Source organism: Oncorhynchus kisutch, linkage group LG17 (assembly GCF_002021735.2).
Source record: "Oncorhynchus kisutch isolate 150728-3 linkage group LG17, Okis_V2, whole genome shotgun sequence".
Taxonomy (NCBI): Eukaryota; Metazoa; Chordata; class Actinopteri; order Salmoniformes; family Salmonidae; genus Oncorhynchus; species Oncorhynchus kisutch.
Window position 1 is genome coordinate 37,530,384 of NC_034190.2, and position 22,409 is coordinate 37,552,792.

General features: G+C 44.3%; 1 protein-coding gene across 1 annotated transcript in view; it reads left to right on the plus strand.

Annotated features, from left to right (window-relative positions):
• Positions 1-8,582: 8,582 nt before the first annotated feature.
• Positions 8,583-22,409, plus strand: part of ext1b (exostosin glycosyltransferase 1b) — a 110,274-nt gene continuing 96,447 nt past the window's right edge. The window contains exon 1 of the mRNA XM_031793768.1: positions 8,583-10,418. Coding sequence (XP_031649628.1) covers positions 9,475-10,418 — 944 coding nt within the window. The 5' untranslated portion in view covers positions 8,583-9,474. The remainder of the gene's footprint in view (positions 10,419-22,409) is intronic.

Here is a 22,409-nt window from a genome sequence, read left to right on the forward strand (position 1 = left end):
GAGTGAGAGAAACAGAGAGAGAGAGAGAAACAGAGAGAGAGAGAGAGAGAGAGAAACAGAGAGAGAGAGAGAGAGAGAGAGAGAGAGAGAGAGAAACAGGGAGAGAGAGAAACAGGGAGAGAGAGAGAGAAACAGAGAGCACCTTTCCAAGAGCCGGCCCTGACACAGTCTTGACACTTGGACTGTATTTCTCAGAAATGGCAGAGCGTTGAACTGTGTCTTCTCAAGCTCCGAACCAGCTGTCAGTGTGTACTCAGTGTGTACTCAGTGTGTAACGGCGGCTGTACAAACCTATCAACTCCTGTCTGAACTCACTGTGGCCCTATATTATCGCAACGTCCAAGGCCCTCTTGGTTCTCTCATGTCTCTCCATTCTCTGCCTGGGTAGCCTCCTTTGTTTACAGCCAAGCCCATCATGTCCGGTGCCGGTTGAGGCCTGACTTACAGGATATGAATCTTCGTCTTCGGTGTGCCGTGTGCGCCATTGGAGCGATGCTCTCCCTCTGCTCTATTTCCCTCCCAGCGTCTGGGTTGTTGACACAAGGCGAAGCCAAAAGTTCAGGTTTAGAAATTCCCCAATTTCACAGGGTTTAGGGTGGATACAGGAGAGATGATTTATATCTAGGAGAGGTTATTTATGACAAAGACCCCCCTCTTGTAGAGGTGTGGAAGAAGCAGTTGGAGGTGGCGATGCTCGTTTCAACACTGCTGATTTTAGGGCCTTTTCATGAGAGCATAATGACATGAGAGAGAGAGAGTTCTGGTCTCTCCTGTGGTCTTTTTTGTGTGTAAATACTGTGTTACTGTAATGACACACATCTGAAGTTGTGTTACTAATGATGGCCAGCCTGACTGGTCTTTGTCAATGAAAGGGTTTGTGTTTGTGTGTGCGTGCGTGCGTGCGTGCATATGTGTGCTTGGTTATGCATGCACATGTACACTGAGTGTACAAAACATTAGGAACACTTGCTCTTTCCATGACAGACTGACCAGGTGAATCCAGGTGAAAGCTATGATCCCTTATTGATGTCCCTTGTTAAATCCACTTCAATCGGTGTAGATGAAGGGGAGGAGACAGGTTAAAGAAGGATTTTTAAGCCTTGAGACATGGCTTGTTTATGTGTGCCATTCAGAGGGTGAATGGACAAGAATAAATATCGAAGTGCCTTTGAGGCCCAACAGTTTCCCGTGTGTATCAAGAATGGTCCACCACCCAAAGAACATCCAGGTAACTTGACACAACTGTGGGAAGCACTGGAGTCAACATGGGCCAGCATCCCCGTGGAACACTATCGAGACCTTGTAGAGTCCATGCCCCGACAAGTTGAGGCTGTTCTGAGGGCAAAAGTGGGTGCAGCGCAATATTAGAAATGTGTTCTTGTTTCGTACACGCAGTGTATGTGTGTGTGTGTGTGTGTGTGTGTGTGTGTGTGTGTGTGTGTGTGTGTGTGTGTGTGTGTGTGTGTGTGTGTGTGTGTGTGTGTACATCTGTACATTTGGGGAGAAATATATGTTAGAGGGGTACAATAACAAACAGATTTAATGTGGTCCCCTTGACAGAATCACTAGAGTCATATAAACCTAATGGCTTACACATATTTCGTTTGGTGTACATATCACCAGTCATAATGTAAAGAGCAGATACACTGAAGTCCATTCAGTCTGTCATCCAAGCTCACTATATCCTTATGACTTAGATATTGCTTTAGACTGGGTTTGTATTGATCCTAAAACAAACTGAAACAAACAAGCTGTATGAAATTACTGAAACTCTTGTGGGAACTCAGTAATTTGCCATTCTGGAAAATCCTTTGAAGGGACTTTGCCTAATAATACAGAATAGCAAATGTTGTTCTATAATCTTCATGTTCGCCTCCGGCATTCTGTCCCTGCCTCAGTCACCACACCCGCTTCAACATTAAAACAAATAAAGGAACTCCCCATAACCGACAAACTTATTTAAAACAAACCTGATTTTCAAGAATAAATACCCGGCCTGCCTCCTCATCCCCACCTACACTTCCTTCTCGGCACCCACGCATAGCTGACTTTCATTTTCATCCATATTTTTTCCTCCGGACTAAACAAATTAGGAGGCAAATGAGGAGGGAGGAGAGATGGGTGATGAGGCATAACAGAGGGAAGGGGAGGAAGAGGAGAGGAAGGGAGAGGGAGAGCCAACAGATGACAAGCAGAAGAGTAGGAGAGAGATTAGGCCTATGAATGGTCAAGAAATGTGTCTCAGAAAACAAGGGCTGAAAATGGAACCGGAATGTGTTGGCCTTTTTTCGTCCTACTGTAGGTAAAGCCAGGAGTTTTTCCCTGACCACATGACCAGAAAATACTCTTGGCCATAATCATATGTCATGATGTTCCAAATAACCAGGCAAACAATGTACATTCATATTGACGGGTCTTCATAGATCGACATGTCACGACTGTATCGATGGGAGATTTCTGCTTTGTTTCATCAGTCTTCAGTCTACATTCCAATCCGTACCTCTAAACAGTGTTCCTCCAAAGACATCCTCCAGCATTGTTTGCCTGACCAAGTTAATTGCAGCATCCAGACAATAAAAATGTACATGAATCAGCAGCAGCAACAACATGCGAGAGCAGCAAAGGCACAGAATGTTCTGTGGTAAATCCAGGACAGCAAAGAAAGACAGTTTGAAGAATGAGAGGTCAATACAATACAAGCTGTCAGCAGATAGTAAATGTTTGCTCGGGGACTTTCAATCAATAGTCAAAATGAATGGTAAACATGGAATATTGAGAAAATATTATGTTTTTACCATGCAAGGTAGATAGACAAGTAATTTTGTTGACTAATCTATTATATTTGGGGGAACAGCAGTCAAAGTGGATTGAGTGTCTAGTGTCCTTTTAAGTGTTTTCTACTACATGGAATATGGAGAGCAATTTGTGTTTTTACCATACAAGGTAGCTCGATGATATATTGTTGACCAATTCATTATAGTTCAGTCACGATATAAAACTTATCCGTGGTTAGATTGGTTTGTTGCGATTGGTGGAACAAAGTACAATTCATTTTGAACACTGTTTTTAACTGTTTTCTACTTCAACACCATCATATAACTGTAAATCCCTACACGGTAGAACTCCCGCTGTCCGGGAAAATGCCTGGTAGTAACACTGGATAAGAATGCATTACTGCTCTATATTGCACAGTGCTATAACCGTCTCCCAGTCCTCAGTAGTCCGTGTTACTTTGTGTAGCGAAAAGACTAACACAATAGGACGTTCATAATTAAGCCCACTGCTGTCAAGTCATGTGAATGGTCTGACATGTCCTCACTTGTCATTTTGACCTTTTGCGTGTGTCATTTTCTCCTCCATCAAGCCAGCTGCCTTGCATCCCTCGTTCCCCTATGACGGGTGGGTCATTGATCTATCCTCGCAGTGTTTCACAAAGTCTCAAAGACTTGGGGAGAAAATGGTTCTCTTACTCCGTTTTGGAAATGTATTTATGTACTGTATATGCTTTGTTAAAGGGGATTTCTGATTAATTGAATCATTTTACAACCGTGGTGAGAAATTGAGCCATGTCTGTTTGATTGTGGGTTGATTGAGGTATCTGCTATATGCTGATGGCATCAAAGCACATAATATAAATTCTCTCTTACTCATTGACTCCACCTTTCTCACTTCTCTTTGACACTATACCTTGTTCTCTCTGAAGCTAAGTCTAAAATTAGAACGAGAAGTAATTAAAATGGGTAAACAAGGAAAAGGGTGAGAGACAGAGAAAGAGGGACTTTTTCCCTCACAATGTTCGGAGCATCTCTCCAGCAAAGAATCATGGTAAGGACTGCATCCAGCTCTCTGCTCCCATCCAAGCAGATTGGAAGAGGGTAATGGAGGATCGGGCAAGAGGGAGTTCAAAGGGGTGAGGAAAGCCACTCGGATCTTTGGCAGTGGAGTTAATGCATTAATATTCACCCTGCAATGGAGGGCTTTTCCCCATCATCTCTTCAAAGAAAAAGAGAGGTAGAGATTGTGTGTATGTAGATGGTAAATACAGTGTGTGTAATGTGTGTGTGTGTGTGTGTGTGTGTGTGTGTGTGTGTGTGTGTGTGTGTGTGTGTGTGTGTGTGTGTGTGTGTGTGTGTGTGTAGATGGTAAATACAGTGTGTGTAATGTGTGTGTGTGTGTGTGTGTGTGTGTGTGTGTGTGTGTGTGTGTGTGTGTGTGTGTATGTAGATGGTAAATACAGTGTGTGTGTGTGTGTGTGTGTGTGTGTGTGTGTGTGTGTGTGTGTGTGTGTGTGTGTGTGTGTGTGTGTGTGTGTGTGTGTGTGTGTGTGTGTGTAAACGCAAGGGCTTGTGTGTGTGCGTGTCATTGCGTTCACTATGAATAGTGTGCAGACATAATCTGTGATCGATATGATTTCCTTCCAGTATCAATAGGATTCCTACGGTCCATTTATTATTCTATATGAGTGTGGTTTGCGTGGATAATTGTACATTAAGTGGATTAGCATGCAGTGGGAATCCCTAATGGGAATTAGCTACTTTGCTTTGAATGCACATAAATCAAATAATCATGCACTGTAGTACCCATCCACTTCTGCAACATCAGCCTATTTTAAAGTGTTGAAATCCGTGCTGTTGTTCACGTTAATAAATAGTAGAGAGAGTTTTAATGATACCGACACTTGTTATGTTTCAGTTCTGCAGTTACTTGTGTGACAGTCATATTTAATGTGGTTAAGTCTAATTTAGGTTGTTATTTGACACTCTTCATCTAAGGATCTCCAAACTCTTTGAGTGTTGGTTGTTTCTTCTTTGCCAAACAACACTCAACCAAACAGAAGAGATTCTTTCTTTAATCATGAAGTTTAAAACAATGCCATATGTAAAGTACCTCCTGCAGGCTTTTTGACGAGAAACTCTGCGAGAATTGGATTTTTTATTTATTCTCCCGGCTTCAACATCATCCAAATACCAAATCAAAATCCACCTTAGATGAATTGCAGTGGAATACAAATGAGTGGTTCCGGAGTCAGCGGCAGGGATTTTTAATGAGGACAAAAACCTATCACCATATCTAACCTCCAGTTCATTTGCTGCCTTGGCGTCCCAATAGAATTCTCGTTGAAAATCCGGAGTTTTGGCTCTAGCTCGCTTTGAGCCCTGCAAACGATGGCCGTCCTCCTCCCACATCCCAGAACATTTAAACCCTCACTTTGCCTAAAGCAATCCCTGCTCCTGCAGTGTAAAGGTCATTTGAAGTAAATAAATAAAGGAAGGAAGATTGCAATAGCATCCCACACACCAAGCTCTGAGCAGCATTTGAAAAGGCTAGAAACCCCAACTTAACATTCATTCGCCTGGGGGTATTCCGTGAGTGTGCGAGTAGAAGAACAGAACTTCCAAGACCACACTAACTCCCACTCAGTAGCCATATCTACATTAGTCACATTGTGCCTGTACTGTACAATACTGCTGTACTTGTGCCTATACATTACTATTGTACTTGTGTAAATACCTATGGCCTTTTTAGTCATTGTCAGATTTATTTTGTCTTTGGGAAAGTCTACCACAAATGTTTATTGCATTGGGATGTTGAGCCCTCAAGGATTTGAATTCTATTAGATACATTTTATACTTATCCTCCAAAAACATTTCACCTCTCAGAGTTTGCAGATATCATCCTTGAGAATGAATAAGAACACGTCGGTGACAAGACAATGGATATGGAGTGAATATTTTAACAGGTGTAATGTGTCCTAAATCCATCACAATGTCACAGATAAAAATTGTGTACAGTAGAACACACTCCCAAGGAGACCATGAACAGGAGATTACATCAATTTAACTCAATTCCATGTTTTTATGAGCCTCTCCGTCTCCCTGTGAGTACAAAGTGACCTCTATTAGGTTTGCAAACCCTTTATTGTCACCCCATAACAAATCCTGGCCTGCTGTGTTTTGGTTTCCCATGAGGGTGTCTTGGGGCTTTGTGGTTGGGTTACACGACCCTGTTATGTGTGTGTGTGTGTGTGGCTTCTCCTCTGAGCTTCTCCTACACATACACACACACACACACACTCCGTGCTCACACACACATACTCCGTGCTCTCACACACACACACACACACACACTCCGTACTCACACACACACACACTCCGTACTCCCACACACACACACACTCCATACTCCCACACACACTCTCCGTGCTCCCACACACACTCTCCGTGCTCCCACACACTCCGTGCTCCCACACACACACTCTGTGCTCCCACCACACACACACATCTTTTAGCCAGGCCTAGCTGCTTCTCCAGCCTCCAGGAGCGCTCAAGATCATTACATCATCCTAAGGGGAGTTATCTGTGCCCGATCTGCAGCGGCTAGAGGACTCTCAAAGCCTGTTTTGTCTTCCGTCTGCCAGGAACCCTCTAAACCCTGGGATTACCTTCCCAGCCGTGGCTATTTGTTTACCACAGCCCGAATTTACCGTGGCCTTTATCATGGTTGCCTGCTGACATGGGGAGGAAGTTCTGCTTCACACACAGTGTATCTGTATACCAGGGCAACAATAGCAATCCTTCAGATAATCCAGCTATTCTCAACCAACCAGAGGTGCCCTGTTTTTGAGTTGGTTCGTTTAACTCATGTAACACTGTGCAAGAAAAGTGGGTCTAATTAGGTATAAAATATAACCGCAATTAATTGGTGATTAAATTAAATGGGATATCTCTGCCATTGCCAGCGAACAATTGCCATGAACAGCAGTGTAGGTATCTCCTATGCACATATCTGAATGAGGGGCACAATTGGTTTCAAAAGTGAATGACGGGGTCCCTGTGGACCTAAAGGTGGCTGGTGTTGGGGGCCTAAAGGAGGCTTTGTCTCAACAGCACACTAATACCCTATTCACACTATATTTGTCATGGGTCCCCACGTCCTCAAAAAGTTCTAAAGCTGCACCATCAAGAGCATCCTGACCAATTTCATCACTGCCTGGTAGGGCAACTGCTCAGCATACGACCGTAAGGTGCTACAGAGGGTAGTACGTACGGTCCAGTACATCACTGGTGCCAAACTTCCTGCCATCCAGGACCTATATACTGTGTGGTGTCAGACGAAGTGGCCAAAAAATTGCCAAAGACTCCTGTCCCCCAAGTCATGAACTGTTCTCTCTGCTGCTGCATGGCCAGCGGTACCGGAGCGCCAAGTCTAGGTCCAAAAGGCTCCTTAACAGCTTCTACCCACAAGCCATAAGCCTGTTGGACAATTAATGAAATGGCCACCTGGACTATTTGCATTGACACCCCTCCCCACTTGTTTTTACACTGCTGCTACTCGCTGTTTATTATCTTTGCATATTCACTTTACGCCTACCTACATGTACAAATGACCTCTACTAACCTGTACCCCCACACATATTGACTCAGTACCGGTACCCCCTGTATATAGCCTCATTATTGTTACTTTTTTATAATATTTTTTTTACACTTTAGTTTATTTAGTAAATATTTTTTTAAACTACATTTTCTTAAAAGTGCATTGTTGGTTAAGGGCTTGTAAGTAAGCATTTCAATGTAAGGTCTACTACGCCTGTATTCGGCGCATGTGACAAATACCCTTTTATTTTATTTGAGCTGAGTCGAACCAAGCGCACCTGGCCTAGGTACAGATCCACACTTCCAAGCTGGAATGAAGATGAGGAAATATCCAAGCCAGCACAGTATGGTTCAGGTTGGCCCGATAGTGTGACTCAGGCAAATAACATATCAGAGCCAGCATGGTACGGTTCAGGTCAGACTCGGGTACGATAGTGTGACAATGGTAATAGCGAGGCTGGCTAACCCCCATCATTCTGTCTCAGCTCCCAGTCGGTCCCTCTCAGTGGGGACATCTATAATTACCCTCCCACCTCCCTATACTAATTGGTCGATAAAAAAACAAGGATGGCCCCTTCACCCAGCCTGAGCATTGTGCAGAAAATGGCAGCTGTGTGGATTATATGAGGCATGGTGGGACTTCTTCTCGCATGGTGGGTGCTATTATTCTCTGTCATTAGTCATACAGGGCACTTCACTTTGGTTTGTGTGAAAGACTAAACTTTTTCAGATCTCCACCTTTATAGTTTAAAATAAATTATTTTTATATTTGTGAAAATCTTAATTGAATATATGCAGTAACACACAGCCTATAGGCCTAAACTTCCACTCACTCCTGATGAACCATCAACATCAATTCGTGCGGTGTAAATGTTACCGTAGGGCATTCAACTTTGGTTGCTGTGATTTTGTTTGCACACTAGAGAGCAACTCTGGTTTTTGGCCACAGTGTCACCTCTACTAATAAAGGAAATTACATTAAACGAGTTATTTCAAGACAGTGGTGACAGTGTATAATCATTACGTGCAATACAATCTGTATAAATACTTACACATAGGTATTCTACATTTTTCGGTATTTTACTCGTGCTTTAAATTATTCGCTGAGAGGGCTCCGGTTGTGAATGGGTGCATTTGAAGCACCGCCTTTTCCGGTGACCAATAATAGACCAATGAGAAACGCGTATGCACAGTGATGGGACGTTACGTCAGCTGCCATCGTGTCGGGATTGGAATGTTACAGAGTAACAATCGAAACATTTGAGCATTTGGTAATTGGACACTAGAATCAAGGAATCCCGTTTTTATAACAATTTCAATGTATTTGCAAAGTCACATGGTAACTGGAAATACTGTTTGAGGTCGTTGCGTCAATTTATTCGTTTAGGCATACGCCTATCTCCGATGAGATTATTTTTGCGTGTATATGAGGTCTGTCGGGAGATTAAAACATAAGAGAAATGCAGGGATTCGTGAGGCTACAGTTGCACTGATGAACTGCTCTTGTTCTACGACGGTTTCCTCGTTCGGTCATTGAACCATGGAGTGAAATATCGCCGAATTATACTCCCGAGGCATCTGGATCTAAAAGCCGACCTCACCGAAGGCTTTAAACCACAGACAGCGTGTTAACAAATCTTAACCGTGGGATACATTTTCTGTGTTGGCCAAGGCAGGAAACCACATGAACCCCTGCCGCTACTCTACAGGGGAAAGAGTTGGTAAAACGCTTCGGGCATCTCTAACCGGGCGCAGTTTTACATTTGAATACAGACTGGCTGAATGAAGGAGAGAGAGGGAGAGAGGGGCAAAGGGAGTATATGAATGCTTTTACTTGGTCGAGGGGGATTTTTGTTGCCCAGAGACACTATATTGTGAAATGGACAAACTAGATAAAGAGAGAGAACGCATTTAAAATCGCCCACATGCGCTGGATCAATCGCTGGATTGGGGAACGGAATACGAAGAAGGGGGAAGACGCGAGTTTGAAATCTTTGCAGGCTGGAAGATGGCGGAGCGGTGTAGTTGGAGGTGGTGAGAGCCTAACTTCGGGACACTTCAATTTTATTTGTAAAAAAACTTGCCCCTATTCGTAGGACACATGCAGGCCAAAAAACGATATTTATTCCTGCTCTCCGCCGGTGCATGTCTAGTTCTACTGTTCTACTTTGGAGGGGTACAACTTCCAGCGTCGGGCAGAAACCGGCATGACCGTAGCCACAATGGATATCGCCCCGACCAGCCGTGGCCACACTTCTCTGACCCTTTACAACAGTTCCTACCTTGGGATCAACTGGACACTGAGGAGTACAACATTCACATATCACCGAGGCAGAAGAGGGACGTTAATACAAGCGTGTACAAAGGCAAAAGATGTCGCATGGATTCGTGCTTTGATTTCTCTGCATGTAAAAAGAACGATTTCAAAGTGTATGTCTACCCCCAGCAGAAGGGGGAGAAAATCTCAGAAAGTTACCAGAATATTTTATCGACCATTGAGGGATCCAGGTTCTACACCACTGACCCGGGACAAGCTTGTCTATTCATCCTGAGCTTGGACACCCTGGACCGGGACTCGCTCTCGCCACAGTACGTGCACAATCTCAAAACCAAGGTCCAGAACCTTCATCTCTGGAACAACGGCAGGAACCATCTCATATTTAACTTGTACTCTGGGACATGGCCGGACTACACGGAAGACCTAGGTTTCGACATAGGCCAGGCCATGTTGGCCAAGGCCAGCATCAGTACCGAGAATTTCAGGCCCAACTTTGACGTGTCCATCCCGCTGTTCTCCAAGGAGCACCCTAGGACCGGAGGGGACAGGGGGTACCTAAAGTACAACTCCATTCCACCTTTCAGGAAATACATGCTTGTGTTTAAGGGGAAACGATACCTTACAGGTATAGGGTCAGACACGAGGAATGCCTTATATCATGTCCATAATCAGGAGGACGTGGTGCTCCTCACCACCTGCAAACACGGCAAGGATTGGCAGAAACACAAGGACGCACGCTGCGACAAGGACAATGCAGAATATGACAAGTAAGTTATGACGTGTTGACAGATTAAAAAGGACTGTACATGAAAGCTGTTATAAATGTCTTATGTGGGTCATATTACCACTGTAAAAGAAAAGTGGTCACCTTTGTCCTTCTGTACCATTCCAAAACAGGCACCATCGCGCGCATCGCGAGGTTCTCGGTTGCGCTCGGCCTGGTGTGTTTTGCGAGCAGATTGTGAACTCATATTTTATTGGCATACAATGCCATTGACTGCCGTTCTCGGGGACTGAAATGGCTTATATGGTTCTCTTACTGTTCTAGCGTGAACGGAAAGCTCGCCAGCCAGTCAATTACCTTTCCGGTTTGAATAAATCACCCTCCACCAACTTCACTGATATTGCAGCCAAACGAGGATATGCACTGACACGTTTTATTTGCTCTATACTTTAAGGGAATAAAGCAATGTGCACTGTAAAAGTGTTATGTGGGAGTGTGACCTTGCTATCACACTGCTATAAACTCCACATTATAATGAATAAGTACAACACTTACTTAACCGCCAAATCATGTTTAGTTGGAATAATTTTGTGTAATGCTGTTAATTCAATAAGGCCCAGCCTATATCAAGTAGTGCTACATCCACAATCATTTTCCTCAGAGTGTCCATATTAGGTTTGATAGTAGGCTAAGTTTGTTATCACTGATTGTGGATACCACAACTGCCTTTGGTTCCAATGATGCCAGAGTAAGTCAAGTCACATTGTAACCATGGTAGGAAACTTTCATTGAAGTTTGCACCGAGCATTGCCGAGTCTACTTCTCCGAGAGTGAGACTGGTTTATTTTAGGCCGAGTTGCCTCCTGATTGAATATCTCTCTAAATCCTCGGTAAACTTGGGATATGTGAACTCAACTTATACTTCTGGCCCGATGTTAGTTAAAATGTTTAGTGAAGGGACATATTGGCTCCCACAGTACTACGTTGAAGACTAAATATTTCCAGTTACTTGTAAAAGCAGGCTAGTACTACATCCCAAATGGCACCCTATTCCCTATATAGTGCACTACTTTGTTTTGACCCGGACCAAAAGTAATGCTCAAAATGGGGAATGGGGTGCCATTTGGGGGACACTAGCTCTATGGGCTTAGTTTGGTCAAAGGGAAGTCTAACTTGAACATAACTTTTCATTGACTGACTGAAACTCACTTGAGACCAGAACACACTGCCCTATGACACAGCGCCATTTCCAAATATGCTGCAACACCATCCCCACAAGTAAGTGCTTGTCCATTTGTCATCCCTCTCCTCTCTATCTCCCAGTGCGATCTGCTCTTCTCCCAGAGAGATGTCTTTGGCTCGTGTCACCTGGAGAAATGTGTCATCCGTTATCTGGATTCCAGGCATCCCTCCCTTGACTGCTCACCTTTCCTTTGGCCCAGTTAGCACCGACATGGCTTGGCCCGGTTAGCACCGACATGGCTTGGCCCGGTTAGCACCGACATGGCTTGGCCCGGTTAGCACCGACATGGCTTGGCCCGGTTAGCACCGACATGGCTTGGCCCAGGTTAGCACCGACATGGCTTGGCCCAGGTTAGCACCGACATGGCTTGGCCCAGGTTAGCACCGACATGGCTTGGCCCAGGTTTCCACCGACATGGCTTGGCCCAGGTTTCCACCGACATGGCTTGGCCCAGGTTAGCACCGACATGGCTTGGCCCAGGTTAGCACCGACATGGCTTGGCCCGGTTAGCACCGACATGGCTTGGCCCAGGTTAGCACCGACATGGCTTGGCCCAGGTTAGCACCGACATGGCTTGGCCCAGGTTAGCACCGACATTGCTTGGCCCAGGTTAGCACCGACATGGCTTGGCCCAGGTTAGCACCGACATGGCTTGGCCTGGGCCAGTGCGTACTCTATGCGCTGCGTTCACAGCCAGGGAGTCTCTCACAGTCAGAAACGATGGTGAGAATGCTGGAATGCACACACGTGTTGGAACAGCTGTTTGGGGTAATGAGGGAACGGTGCCAAGGTGAAAACACTGCAGCATACCTGGATGCATTTCACTGCACTTTGGCTTCGGGATGGCAACAGTATCAACTGCGACCCTCTCCTTGGTCCTGTGGGGCTCAGTTTCTAAGAGCGTGGTGCTAGCAACGCCGGGGTTGTGGGTTCGATTCCCCTATGGGGTCACGCATACTAAAATGTAGCCTATGCACTCATTATAATTTAAGTCACTCTGGATAAAAGCGCCTGGTAAATGGCATGTTTTATTTATATTCTCAATTCTGTCCATGGAACTGTTTCCACATGGTGCCCCCCCCCCCACTCCCCTTTCCCATCATGACCTTTCCGCCTCTAAGAGGAATGTGGCAGGAGCAGCGGATATTGGAAGGCTGTTAAACACAGGCAGTGCCTGGTAGCCCTGGACACTAAAGCTTCGACACACAGACACACGCGCACAATTAATTTTCTGAGATTTGCAATCACTTCCATTCTGAATCACTGGTTCCACTTCCATCCATGGGCAAGCATCAATAATAGATGCCATTCATTGATCCATTATCCAATGAGCTTTATGAGCTGCTGACTATAGAGTCTGGGACAGTCGGTGGGTGGGGGGGGGGGGGACTATTCAATGACAAATTACAAGGGATTCAATACTTTGGTTCATCACAATCCTATCTGCTGCCCATGTGTTTATGTGCTGTTAGTTATAGCATGCCATGGGCTATATCCGAGGACTCTATCATTAAACTAGTTCATCTGTCCCAACTTTCCAAACCGTCTCCTCTCTGTGTGTTTTGGCGACGTCTGTGTATTGCTTGTTTGCTCCTCCTCCATGAGTTACCCAGCAGACGGCTGGATCAGGGACCCCCCACCCCACCCCATTTAATAGTTAACCAGCTCTGTCAGCCAGTATTGACTTTGTACTTTAGCCTCTTCACTACAGGCCGCCACTTCTCAAGGTCACTCCAGGGACTCCTCCACTCAGTTGAATGGGGAGTCTGTGTGTATGTGGGATTGCACTGTACGTTGTAAGAGTTGGCCAGTGTGTGTGTATTAACTTTTTTGGGGGGGGGGGGGGGGGGGGGTAGATTGTAGCTTCCATCAATTCCAATCCCCCATATATTTTTGGGTGAATATGTATATTGTTTTTATTCTTATATATTTTCCTTATTTCCCCCTAAAGCTTCCACCAATTGGAGTAAATGCCCAGTATACATAGAATATACATTTTACAGACACAGTACATCCCATCTTTGAAGACCATCCAGTTTTGATTCCTATTTGCCTTATTTTTCCACTCTGCTGTGAGGTTTCGCACAAATTATGAACCTTTCTATTGTCATACTGAACAAAAATAAACGCAACAATTTCAAAGATTTGACTAAGTTACAGTTCATATGAGGAAATCGATCAAATGAAATAAATGAATCCCGTCACAGTATCTGTGTGCATTCAAGTTGCCATTGATAAAATGCAATTGTGTCTAGCTTATGCCTACCCATACCATAACCCCAACGCCACCATGAGGCACTCTGTTCACAACGTTGACATCAGCAAACCGCTCGCCCACACGACGCCATACACGTGGTCTGTGGTATGAGGCCGATTTGGACATGCTGCCAAATTCACAAAAATGATGCTGAAGGCGGCTTATTATCTGGCAACCGCTCTGGTGGACATTCCTGCGGTCAGCGTGCAAATTGCATGCTCCCTCAACTTCAGACATCTGTGGGATTGTGTTCTGACAAAATTGCACATTTTAGAGTGGCCTTTTTATTGTCCCCAACAATAATGATTGTAATGATCATACGGTTTAATTAGCTTCTTGATATGCCACACCTGTCAGGTGGATGGATTATCTTGGCAAAGAAGAATTGCTTACTAACATGGATGTAAACGAATCTGTGCACATTTTTTGAACAAAATCTGATTTTTGGTCTTTGATGCAGGGCCGACAAAACAAGTGCACGCATGCATATATATATATATATATATATATACTGAGATCATGTGACACTTAGATTGCACACAGGCATACTTTATTTAACTAATTCAGTGACTTCTGAAGGTAATTGTTTGCACCAGATTTGATTTCGGGGCTTCACAGCAAAGGGGTGAATACATATGCACGCACCACTTTTCCGTTTAGAATTTTTTGAAACAAGTCATTTTGTTGCACTTCACCAATTTGGCACATTTTGTATGTCCATTACATGAAATCCAAATAAAAATCCATTTAAATTACAGGTTTTAATGCAACAAAATAGGAAAAATGCAAAGGGGGATGAATACTTTTGCAAGGCACTGTAGGCTTGAGGTGGCTTCCTTGATCACGCAGGTTGCCAGCCTACGTAATTAATGGGGGAAAACGCAGAGTGGAATGTTTACTTTTTCTACGCCAATGGCTAGCCGGCGTTCGTGCATATTGGATGCATCTCCGTCTTGTCGTTTGCCATTATTCGACTGTCCGGAGTTTGTTCGCCAGGGGAGCCTTCTCCGGCCCCTCCTCTGATAGCTGAGTCGAAGGAGCACAGCAACAGTAGCATGGCAATCAACGATTGTCGCATGTCATGAGCCGTGAGAGGCAGAGAGAGGATACAAACAACAAATAGTTTTGCCGCCCTGGAGCCTGATCTTCCTGCACCTTCTACGGGGGTAACTGTGTCTGCAGCTGCTGTGCCTACTCCTTCCTCTTCGTTTTCGAAGTCGACGCCGGAAACCTTCCGTCCCTGCTCTGGATCGAGCGGGGCTTCTCCATCTGTCGGAGGCATGCACCATCCTGTGAAGCGTGGGAGTAGGCGGATTTCCTCGTCCTTCTCGCCAGCTGTGATTTTGGGCAGTCCCATGGTTAGAAATGTGACTGTTCCTGGTGCTAAAACAATGGCCCATCCTGGAGCTTGAGTAAATGACCTTACTTAGCTGCACCCGAATGTTCTATGCCAGGACATGGACATCGATTCTATCGTAGTCAATGTGGGCTTTAATGACGTTACGGGCAGCTCTGAACAGTTAACTGGATTTCAAAGAGCTGATTGACTTTGCTAGACACTAATAAAATACCATATCTGGCCCAGTGTCCTCTTAATCGTGGCATTGAACACTTTATCATGATTCTTTGTCTTCACAACTGGCTACATGATTATTGCAGCTCAATGGGTATAACGTTTTGTTGACAATTTTGATACCTTTTGGAAACGACATGTTTTATAAAGAGGATGTGATCCACCCAAATCGTTTGTGTTTCTGGATCCTTTCACTGGATTATAAGGCTGCGTTGAGACAATGACTTATCAATGACCCAAGCCCAGCTCAGTTAATCCCTACCATTTCTGCCATTGAGTCATCATCATGCTTTAGCAAATGTACATTATACCAGTGGCATTGGTAGACACAATGTAAGTAACCTAATTTATGTCCCACTAACTGCCCTGAATACCTCTGCTGAGCCTACAGTTATTGTATGCAGCAATCATGTCCCTATGAACCAGATTTATGCTGTTAGCACTGAAGCGGTGTGACCTAATAGGAAGTCCTAGGTTCAGCTCACCCTGCACTAACATAAATAATATGAGAATATCTACTTCTTCTAAGCTTTCCAGTAAAGCAATGAAAACAACCAATCCCAGAAAAGTGCTCAAAATAGCCCACGTTAACATAAGAGCTTAAGAAACAAGGTTCATGAAATAACTTTCTAGTAATAGATGGCATTCATATTCTGACTTGCTGAAACTCACTTAAGACAATACCTTTTTGATGTAGTGGTAGCAATACAAGGTTTTAACATTTACAGAAATGCCAGTGGTGGAGGTGTTGCTGTTTATATTCAGAACCACATTCCTGTAAAGCTTAGAGAGTATCTCATGTTAAATACTGTTGAAGTAAAATGACTACGGTTCATCTGCCTCACCTAAAGCCCATTCTTGTGGGAAGCTGCTATAGACTACTAAGTGCTAACAGTCAGTATCTGGATAACATGTGAAATGCTTGATAATTTATGCGATCGCAACAGATATCACATGCGCTGCATACAACCGGTACAGCCGAATACAACCTTACAGTGAAATGCTTACTTACGAGCCCTTAACCAACAATGCGGTTTTAAGAAAAATACCCTGCAGAAAAGAAATAAAAGTATCAAATAATTAAAGAGCAGCAGTAAAATAACAATATCGAGGCTATATACAAGGTGTACGTACTGGTGCTGGGGCACCGGTTAAATCACATCAAAAGTTTATTTGTCACGTGCGCCGAATACAGTGAAATGCTTACTTACAGGCTCTAACCAACCGTGCAAAAAAAGGTGTGAGGTGAACAATAGGTAAGTAAAGAAATAAAACAACAGTAAAAAGACAGGCTATATACAGTAGCGAGGCTTTGAAAGTAGCGAGGCTACATACAGACACCGGTTAGTCGGGCTGATTGAGGTAGTATGTACATGTAGATATGGTTAAAGTGACTATGCATATATGATGAACAGAGAGTAGCAGCGTAATTGAGTCGAGTTAATATATGCATGTGGGGTAGAGTTATGCATAGCTAATAATAGAGTAGCAGCAGTGTAAAAGAGGTTGGGGGGACAATGCAAATAGTCTGGCTAGCCATTTGATTAGCTGTTCAGTAGCCTTATGGCTTGGGCGTAGAAGCTCCTTTGAAGCCTCTTGGACCTATAATTGGTGCTCCGGTACCACTTGCCGTGCGGTAGCAGAGAGAACAGTCTATGACTAGGGTGGCTGGTATCTTTGCCAATTTTTAGGGCCTTCCTCTAACACCGCCTAGTATAGAGGTCCTAGATGGCAGGAAGCTTGGCCCCGGTGATGGACTGGGTCGTACGCACTACCCTCTGTAGTGCCTTGCGGTCGGAGGCCGGGCCGTTGCCGTACCAGGCAGTGATGCAACCATGCTCTCGATGGTGCAGCTGTAGAACCTTTTGAGGATCTGAGGACCCATGCTAAATCTTTTCAGTCTCCTGAGGGGGAATAGGCTTTGTCGTGCCCTCTTCACAACTTGTTGGTGATGTAGACACCAAGGAACTTGAAGCTCTCAACCTGCTCCACTACAGCCCCGTCGATGAGAATGAGGGCGTGCTCGGTCCTCCATTTCCTGTAGTGCAAAATCAACAGCATAGGAATGAAATCATGAACATGTATTGATCACTAATGATTACTAATGCTGCAGAAATGTGCTTGAAAGCAGTATCCATTGGATGTAGCGATTGCAATATAGTAGCCATATCTAGGAAAACCTAAGTTCCAAAGGCTGGGCCTAATATAGTACATAAGAGGTCATACAATACGTTTTGTAGTGACTCCTATGTTGATGTAAAGAATATTTGTTGGTCCGTGGTGTGTAATGTGGAGCAACCAGACACTGCACTTGACACTTATGAAATTGCTTATCCCAGCTACTAACAAGCATGCACCCATTAAGAAAATGACTGTAAAAACTACTAAATCCTCGTGGATTGATGAGGAATTTAAGAATTGTATGGTTGAGAGGGATGAGGCAAAAGGAATGGCAAATAAGTCTAGCTGAACAACCTGGCAAAAGTACTGCAAATTGAGAAATCATGTGACTAAACTGAATAAAAAGAAAAAACTACACTATGAAACAAAGATAAATTACATAAGGATTGATAGTAAAAAGCTCTGGAGCACCTTTTTAATGAAATTTTGGGAGAAGGCAAACTCCGCTCTATCATTCATTGAATCAGATGGCTCTTTCATCACAAGCAACTGATATTGCCAACTACTTTTAATGATTTTTTTTTTCATTGGCAAGATTAGCAAACTTTCATTGGCAAGATTAGAAACAAAAGCTGACATTACACATTGTCTATCAACAATGACAAGCTACCGGGGTCTGACAGCTTGGATGGAAAATTTACTGAGGATAATAGCGGATGATATTGCCCACTCCTATTTGTCATATCTTTAATTTCAGCCTACTAGAAAGTGTGTGCCCTCGGGCCTGGAGGGAAGCAAAAGTCATTCCGCTACCTAAGAATAGTAAAGCCCCCTTGGTTGGCTATTTGAGCCAGTAAATCAGTCTGTAAAGCCAGTGTGTCTATGTATGCGGATGACTCAACACTATACACCTCAGCTACTACAGTGACTGAAATGACTGCAACACTTAACGAAGAGCTGTAGTTTGTTTCAGAATGGGTGGCAAGGAATAAGTTAGTCCTAAATATTTCAAACTAAAGGCATTGTATTTGGGACAAATCATTCACTAAACCCTAAATCTTGTAATAAATAATGTGGAAATTGAGAAAGTTGAGGTGACTAAATTGCTTGGAGTGACGCTGGATTGTGAACTGCCATGGTCAAAACATATTGGTACAACAGTAGCTAAGATGGTGAGAAGTCTGTCCATAATAAAGCGCTACTCTGCCTTCCTGACACCACTATCAACAAAGCAGGTCCTACAGGCTCTAGTTTTGTTGCACCTTGACTACTGTTCAGTCGTGTGGTCAGGTGCCACAAAGAGGGACTTGCGATTGGCTCAGAACAGGGCAGCACGGCTGACCCTTGGATATCCACAGAGAGAGTAAATGTTAATATGCATGTCAATCTCTCCTGGGTCAAAGTGGAGGAGAGATTGACTTCGTCACTACTTGCGTTTGTGAGAGGTATTGACATGTCGACAGCACCGAGCTGTCTGTTTTTAAACGACTAGCACACAGCTCAGACACCCATGCATACCCCACAAGACGTGCCACCAGAGGTCTGTTCACAGTCCCCAAGTCCAGAACAGACTATGGGAGGCGCACAGTACTACATAGAGCCATGACTACATGGAACTCTATTCCACATCAGGTTACTGATGCAAGCAGTAGAATAAAAAATATATATATATGAAATACATTTTATGGAACAGCGGGGACAGTGATGCAACACAAACAGGAACAGGCAAATGCAAACACAGACATAACATACGCACTATACACACACGTACACATGGATTTTGTGTTGTAGATATGTGGTAGTGGACTAGGGGCCTGAGGGTACACTTTTTGAATGTAATGTTTTAAAAAATGGTATAACTGCCTTAATTTTGCCGAACACCAGGATAAGTAGCTGCTGTCTATGACTTTGCAAAGCCCGAGGCTGCAATACCGGGCCGCTGGATAGGAGAAATGGTGCATTTTCATAACTGACATCAGCATGAATGATATGGAAACACAGAAATGCCATATTTTCCTTTCCTCCTTTATGATGTGGAGCTCGGCATTTTGTTGACACAGTGCCAAAGATTGACTAGAAACCTGGCAAAGCAAAGACCACATCCCTGTCTTGTGTTAAAATAGCATTATGAGTTCCATTTTCGGAAATGTCAATGGCGATTTATTCCCTGGGCAGATAGTGGCTTGATATTAGAGTGGATGCGGCACTGGAGGTTAAACAGACGTGTAATTTGTTGTGTGATGCGGCTCCCATCCATACTCCGGAGGGGGGGGGGGGGGGGGGTCATGCTTCCTGGGTCGCCGTTTTTGTTTTCTCTTGTCATATTAATACGTCATGAATATTTCGTCGTCCTCTCACTTAAATAAAGCGCTGGGCCATGATCGCGCCAAAATATGCGAATGATCTGTAGGAAATTATCGTGGAATGCTAGTTTGCCTCAATTAGCACGGTTTGATTGTTTCTGGGGAAGATGTAGTAGTCTAGCCTACACTGGCATGGTTGTTTTTATCTTCTGTCAATCTCGCCTCTTTCTCGCTGCGTTTATGTACCTTTTTAAGTCCGTGGAATTGTGTTCTAGTTATTCGCACCTCATGCAGAGTGCTTGTCTTGTCGGATGCTAGTGAGACAGCTGTGACCTTCTGAGACGAGGAGACATGGTGTAGCATTGGTGCACTTTCTGATTGTGAGAGCAACATGGCCTTCTCTTCCTTCCTAGCAGTCGCAGATGTCGAGGTCGTGGTCATAATGCTTGGTGCTTGCTTCAGTTTCAGTGTGGCGCTTGCTCCAGTTTCAGTGTGGCGCTTGCTCCTGATCATGCTGATAGGTCTGTGTTTTTAGCTATCTCCTTTTGGGGGTTGGGTGGGGTGTGTGCACCGGCGAGAGGATGGGTCATGACCTCTCTGTGTGTGTGCCTGGCTGAGTGATGAAGGTGAGGCTGCTCTTAGTGACCCACAGTCACCAGAGGGATTGCCATGATGACGTGGCTGCTGGCTGGTCTGTGGTAGCTGAGAGACCAAGCTGGACGAGACTGACCGACCTGAGGCTTTACTAGCTCAGTCCCAGTACAGCAATCTCCGCTTGGCTATTGGTGGAGAGGGATTGATCAGTTGGGAGTGTTTCACCCAGAATGAAAAATTGATCGCTGCAAGGTGAAAAAACGAAAGTATTTTCATCCTGGACTGTCATGGAATGCTTGAGGCATGAATGAGTAAGTGGGAAGGGTACAGTTGGTAAAAGCCTCTCTCTCTCTCTCTCTGTCTCTCTCGCTCTTAAAGTGATGAGTTAGGCAGGTAAGTTCACATGCTCAGTTTAGAAGGTACTACGGAAGCAAGTGAGACAGCTGGTTGGCTCTTTGAAGTCAATTGAGTGAGACGGGTAGCTGACTGGTTCCATGTAAAAAATGAATGAGACAGGCGTGTGATTGGTTGCCCATTACAATTTTGCTCGGAGGCGGTAGGAAGACATTGCATCTACATTATGGAAGCAGAATCATTTTTTTGGTTTGTTCTGACATCTGTCTCGTTTAGTGGATGAAAGCCTTACGTCTTGGTATTCTCTACTATGTGGCACGGACTATTTACTTTTAATTCTCATTCTTCTGGGGTCATATTTTCCTCAAATCTTTCACCACCTCGGGCTGTTAATCTCGGTTTGTAGCCTACATAGCCAACATTCTAAAACACAGCCCACTTTTTTGTTTGTTTCTCTGGGTGTCTGTTGACTGTAATTGCTTGGAATTAGATTTAGCTTACTTTACGAATCCATTCACAACTGATGAAGCCTGTGGGTCATCGGTGTCATTTTTTCTCTCCCATAAGGCACTTCCTGTAATCTGTTGTTTTATTGTCTTCTGGGGAGCTCCCACTGTTAGGCTGCTCAAAGTAGCCCAGTTGGCACAGGCTTTACGGTCACTGTGAATATGCTGTGGTTGCATGCTTGTTATCCTGTTCCCGCCTCCAGACAATATTTTGTTGTTACAGCCTGAATTTTAAAACGGATTAAATGGAGATTTTGTGTCACTGGCCTACACATACTACCCCATAATGTCAAAGTGGAATTATGTTTTTTGCAATTTTTTACAATACCCCAAAATGACAACGCAAATGACAAAGTTCAATCCTGGTTTCATCAGACCAGAGAATGTTGTTTCTCATGGTCTGAGCATCTTTTAGATGCCTTTTGGCAAACTCCAAGCGGGCTGTCATGTGCCTTTTACTAAGGCGTGGCTTCCAACTGGCCACTACCATAAAGGCCTGATTGGTGGAGTGATGCAGAGATGGTTGTCCTTCTGGAAGTTTCTCCCATCTCCACTAGAGCTCTGTCAGAGGGACCATCGGGTTCTTGGTCACCTCCCTGATCAAGCCCCTTCTCCCCGAATGCTCAGTTTGGTCGGGCGGCCAGCTCTAGGAAGAGTCTTGGTGGTTCCAAACTTCTTCCATTTAAGAAGGATGGAGTCCACTGTGTTCTTGGGGACCTTCAATTCCTCAGATCTGTGCCTCAACACAATCATGTCTCGGAGCTCTACGGACAGTTCCTTCAACCTCATGGCTTGGTTTTTGCTCTGACATGCACTGTCAACTGTTGGACCTTATGTAGACAGGTGTGTGTGCCTTTCCAAATCAAGTTCAATCAATTTAATTTACCACAGGTGGACTCCAAGTTTTAGAAACATCTCAAGGATGATCAATGGAAACAGGATGCACCTGAGCTCAATTTCGAGTCTCATAGCAAAGGGTCTGAATACTTAAGTAAGATATTCCTGTTTTTATTTTTAATAACTTTACAAAAATGTCTCAACTGTTTGCTTTGTCGGTTATGGGGAATTGTGTGTAGATTGAGG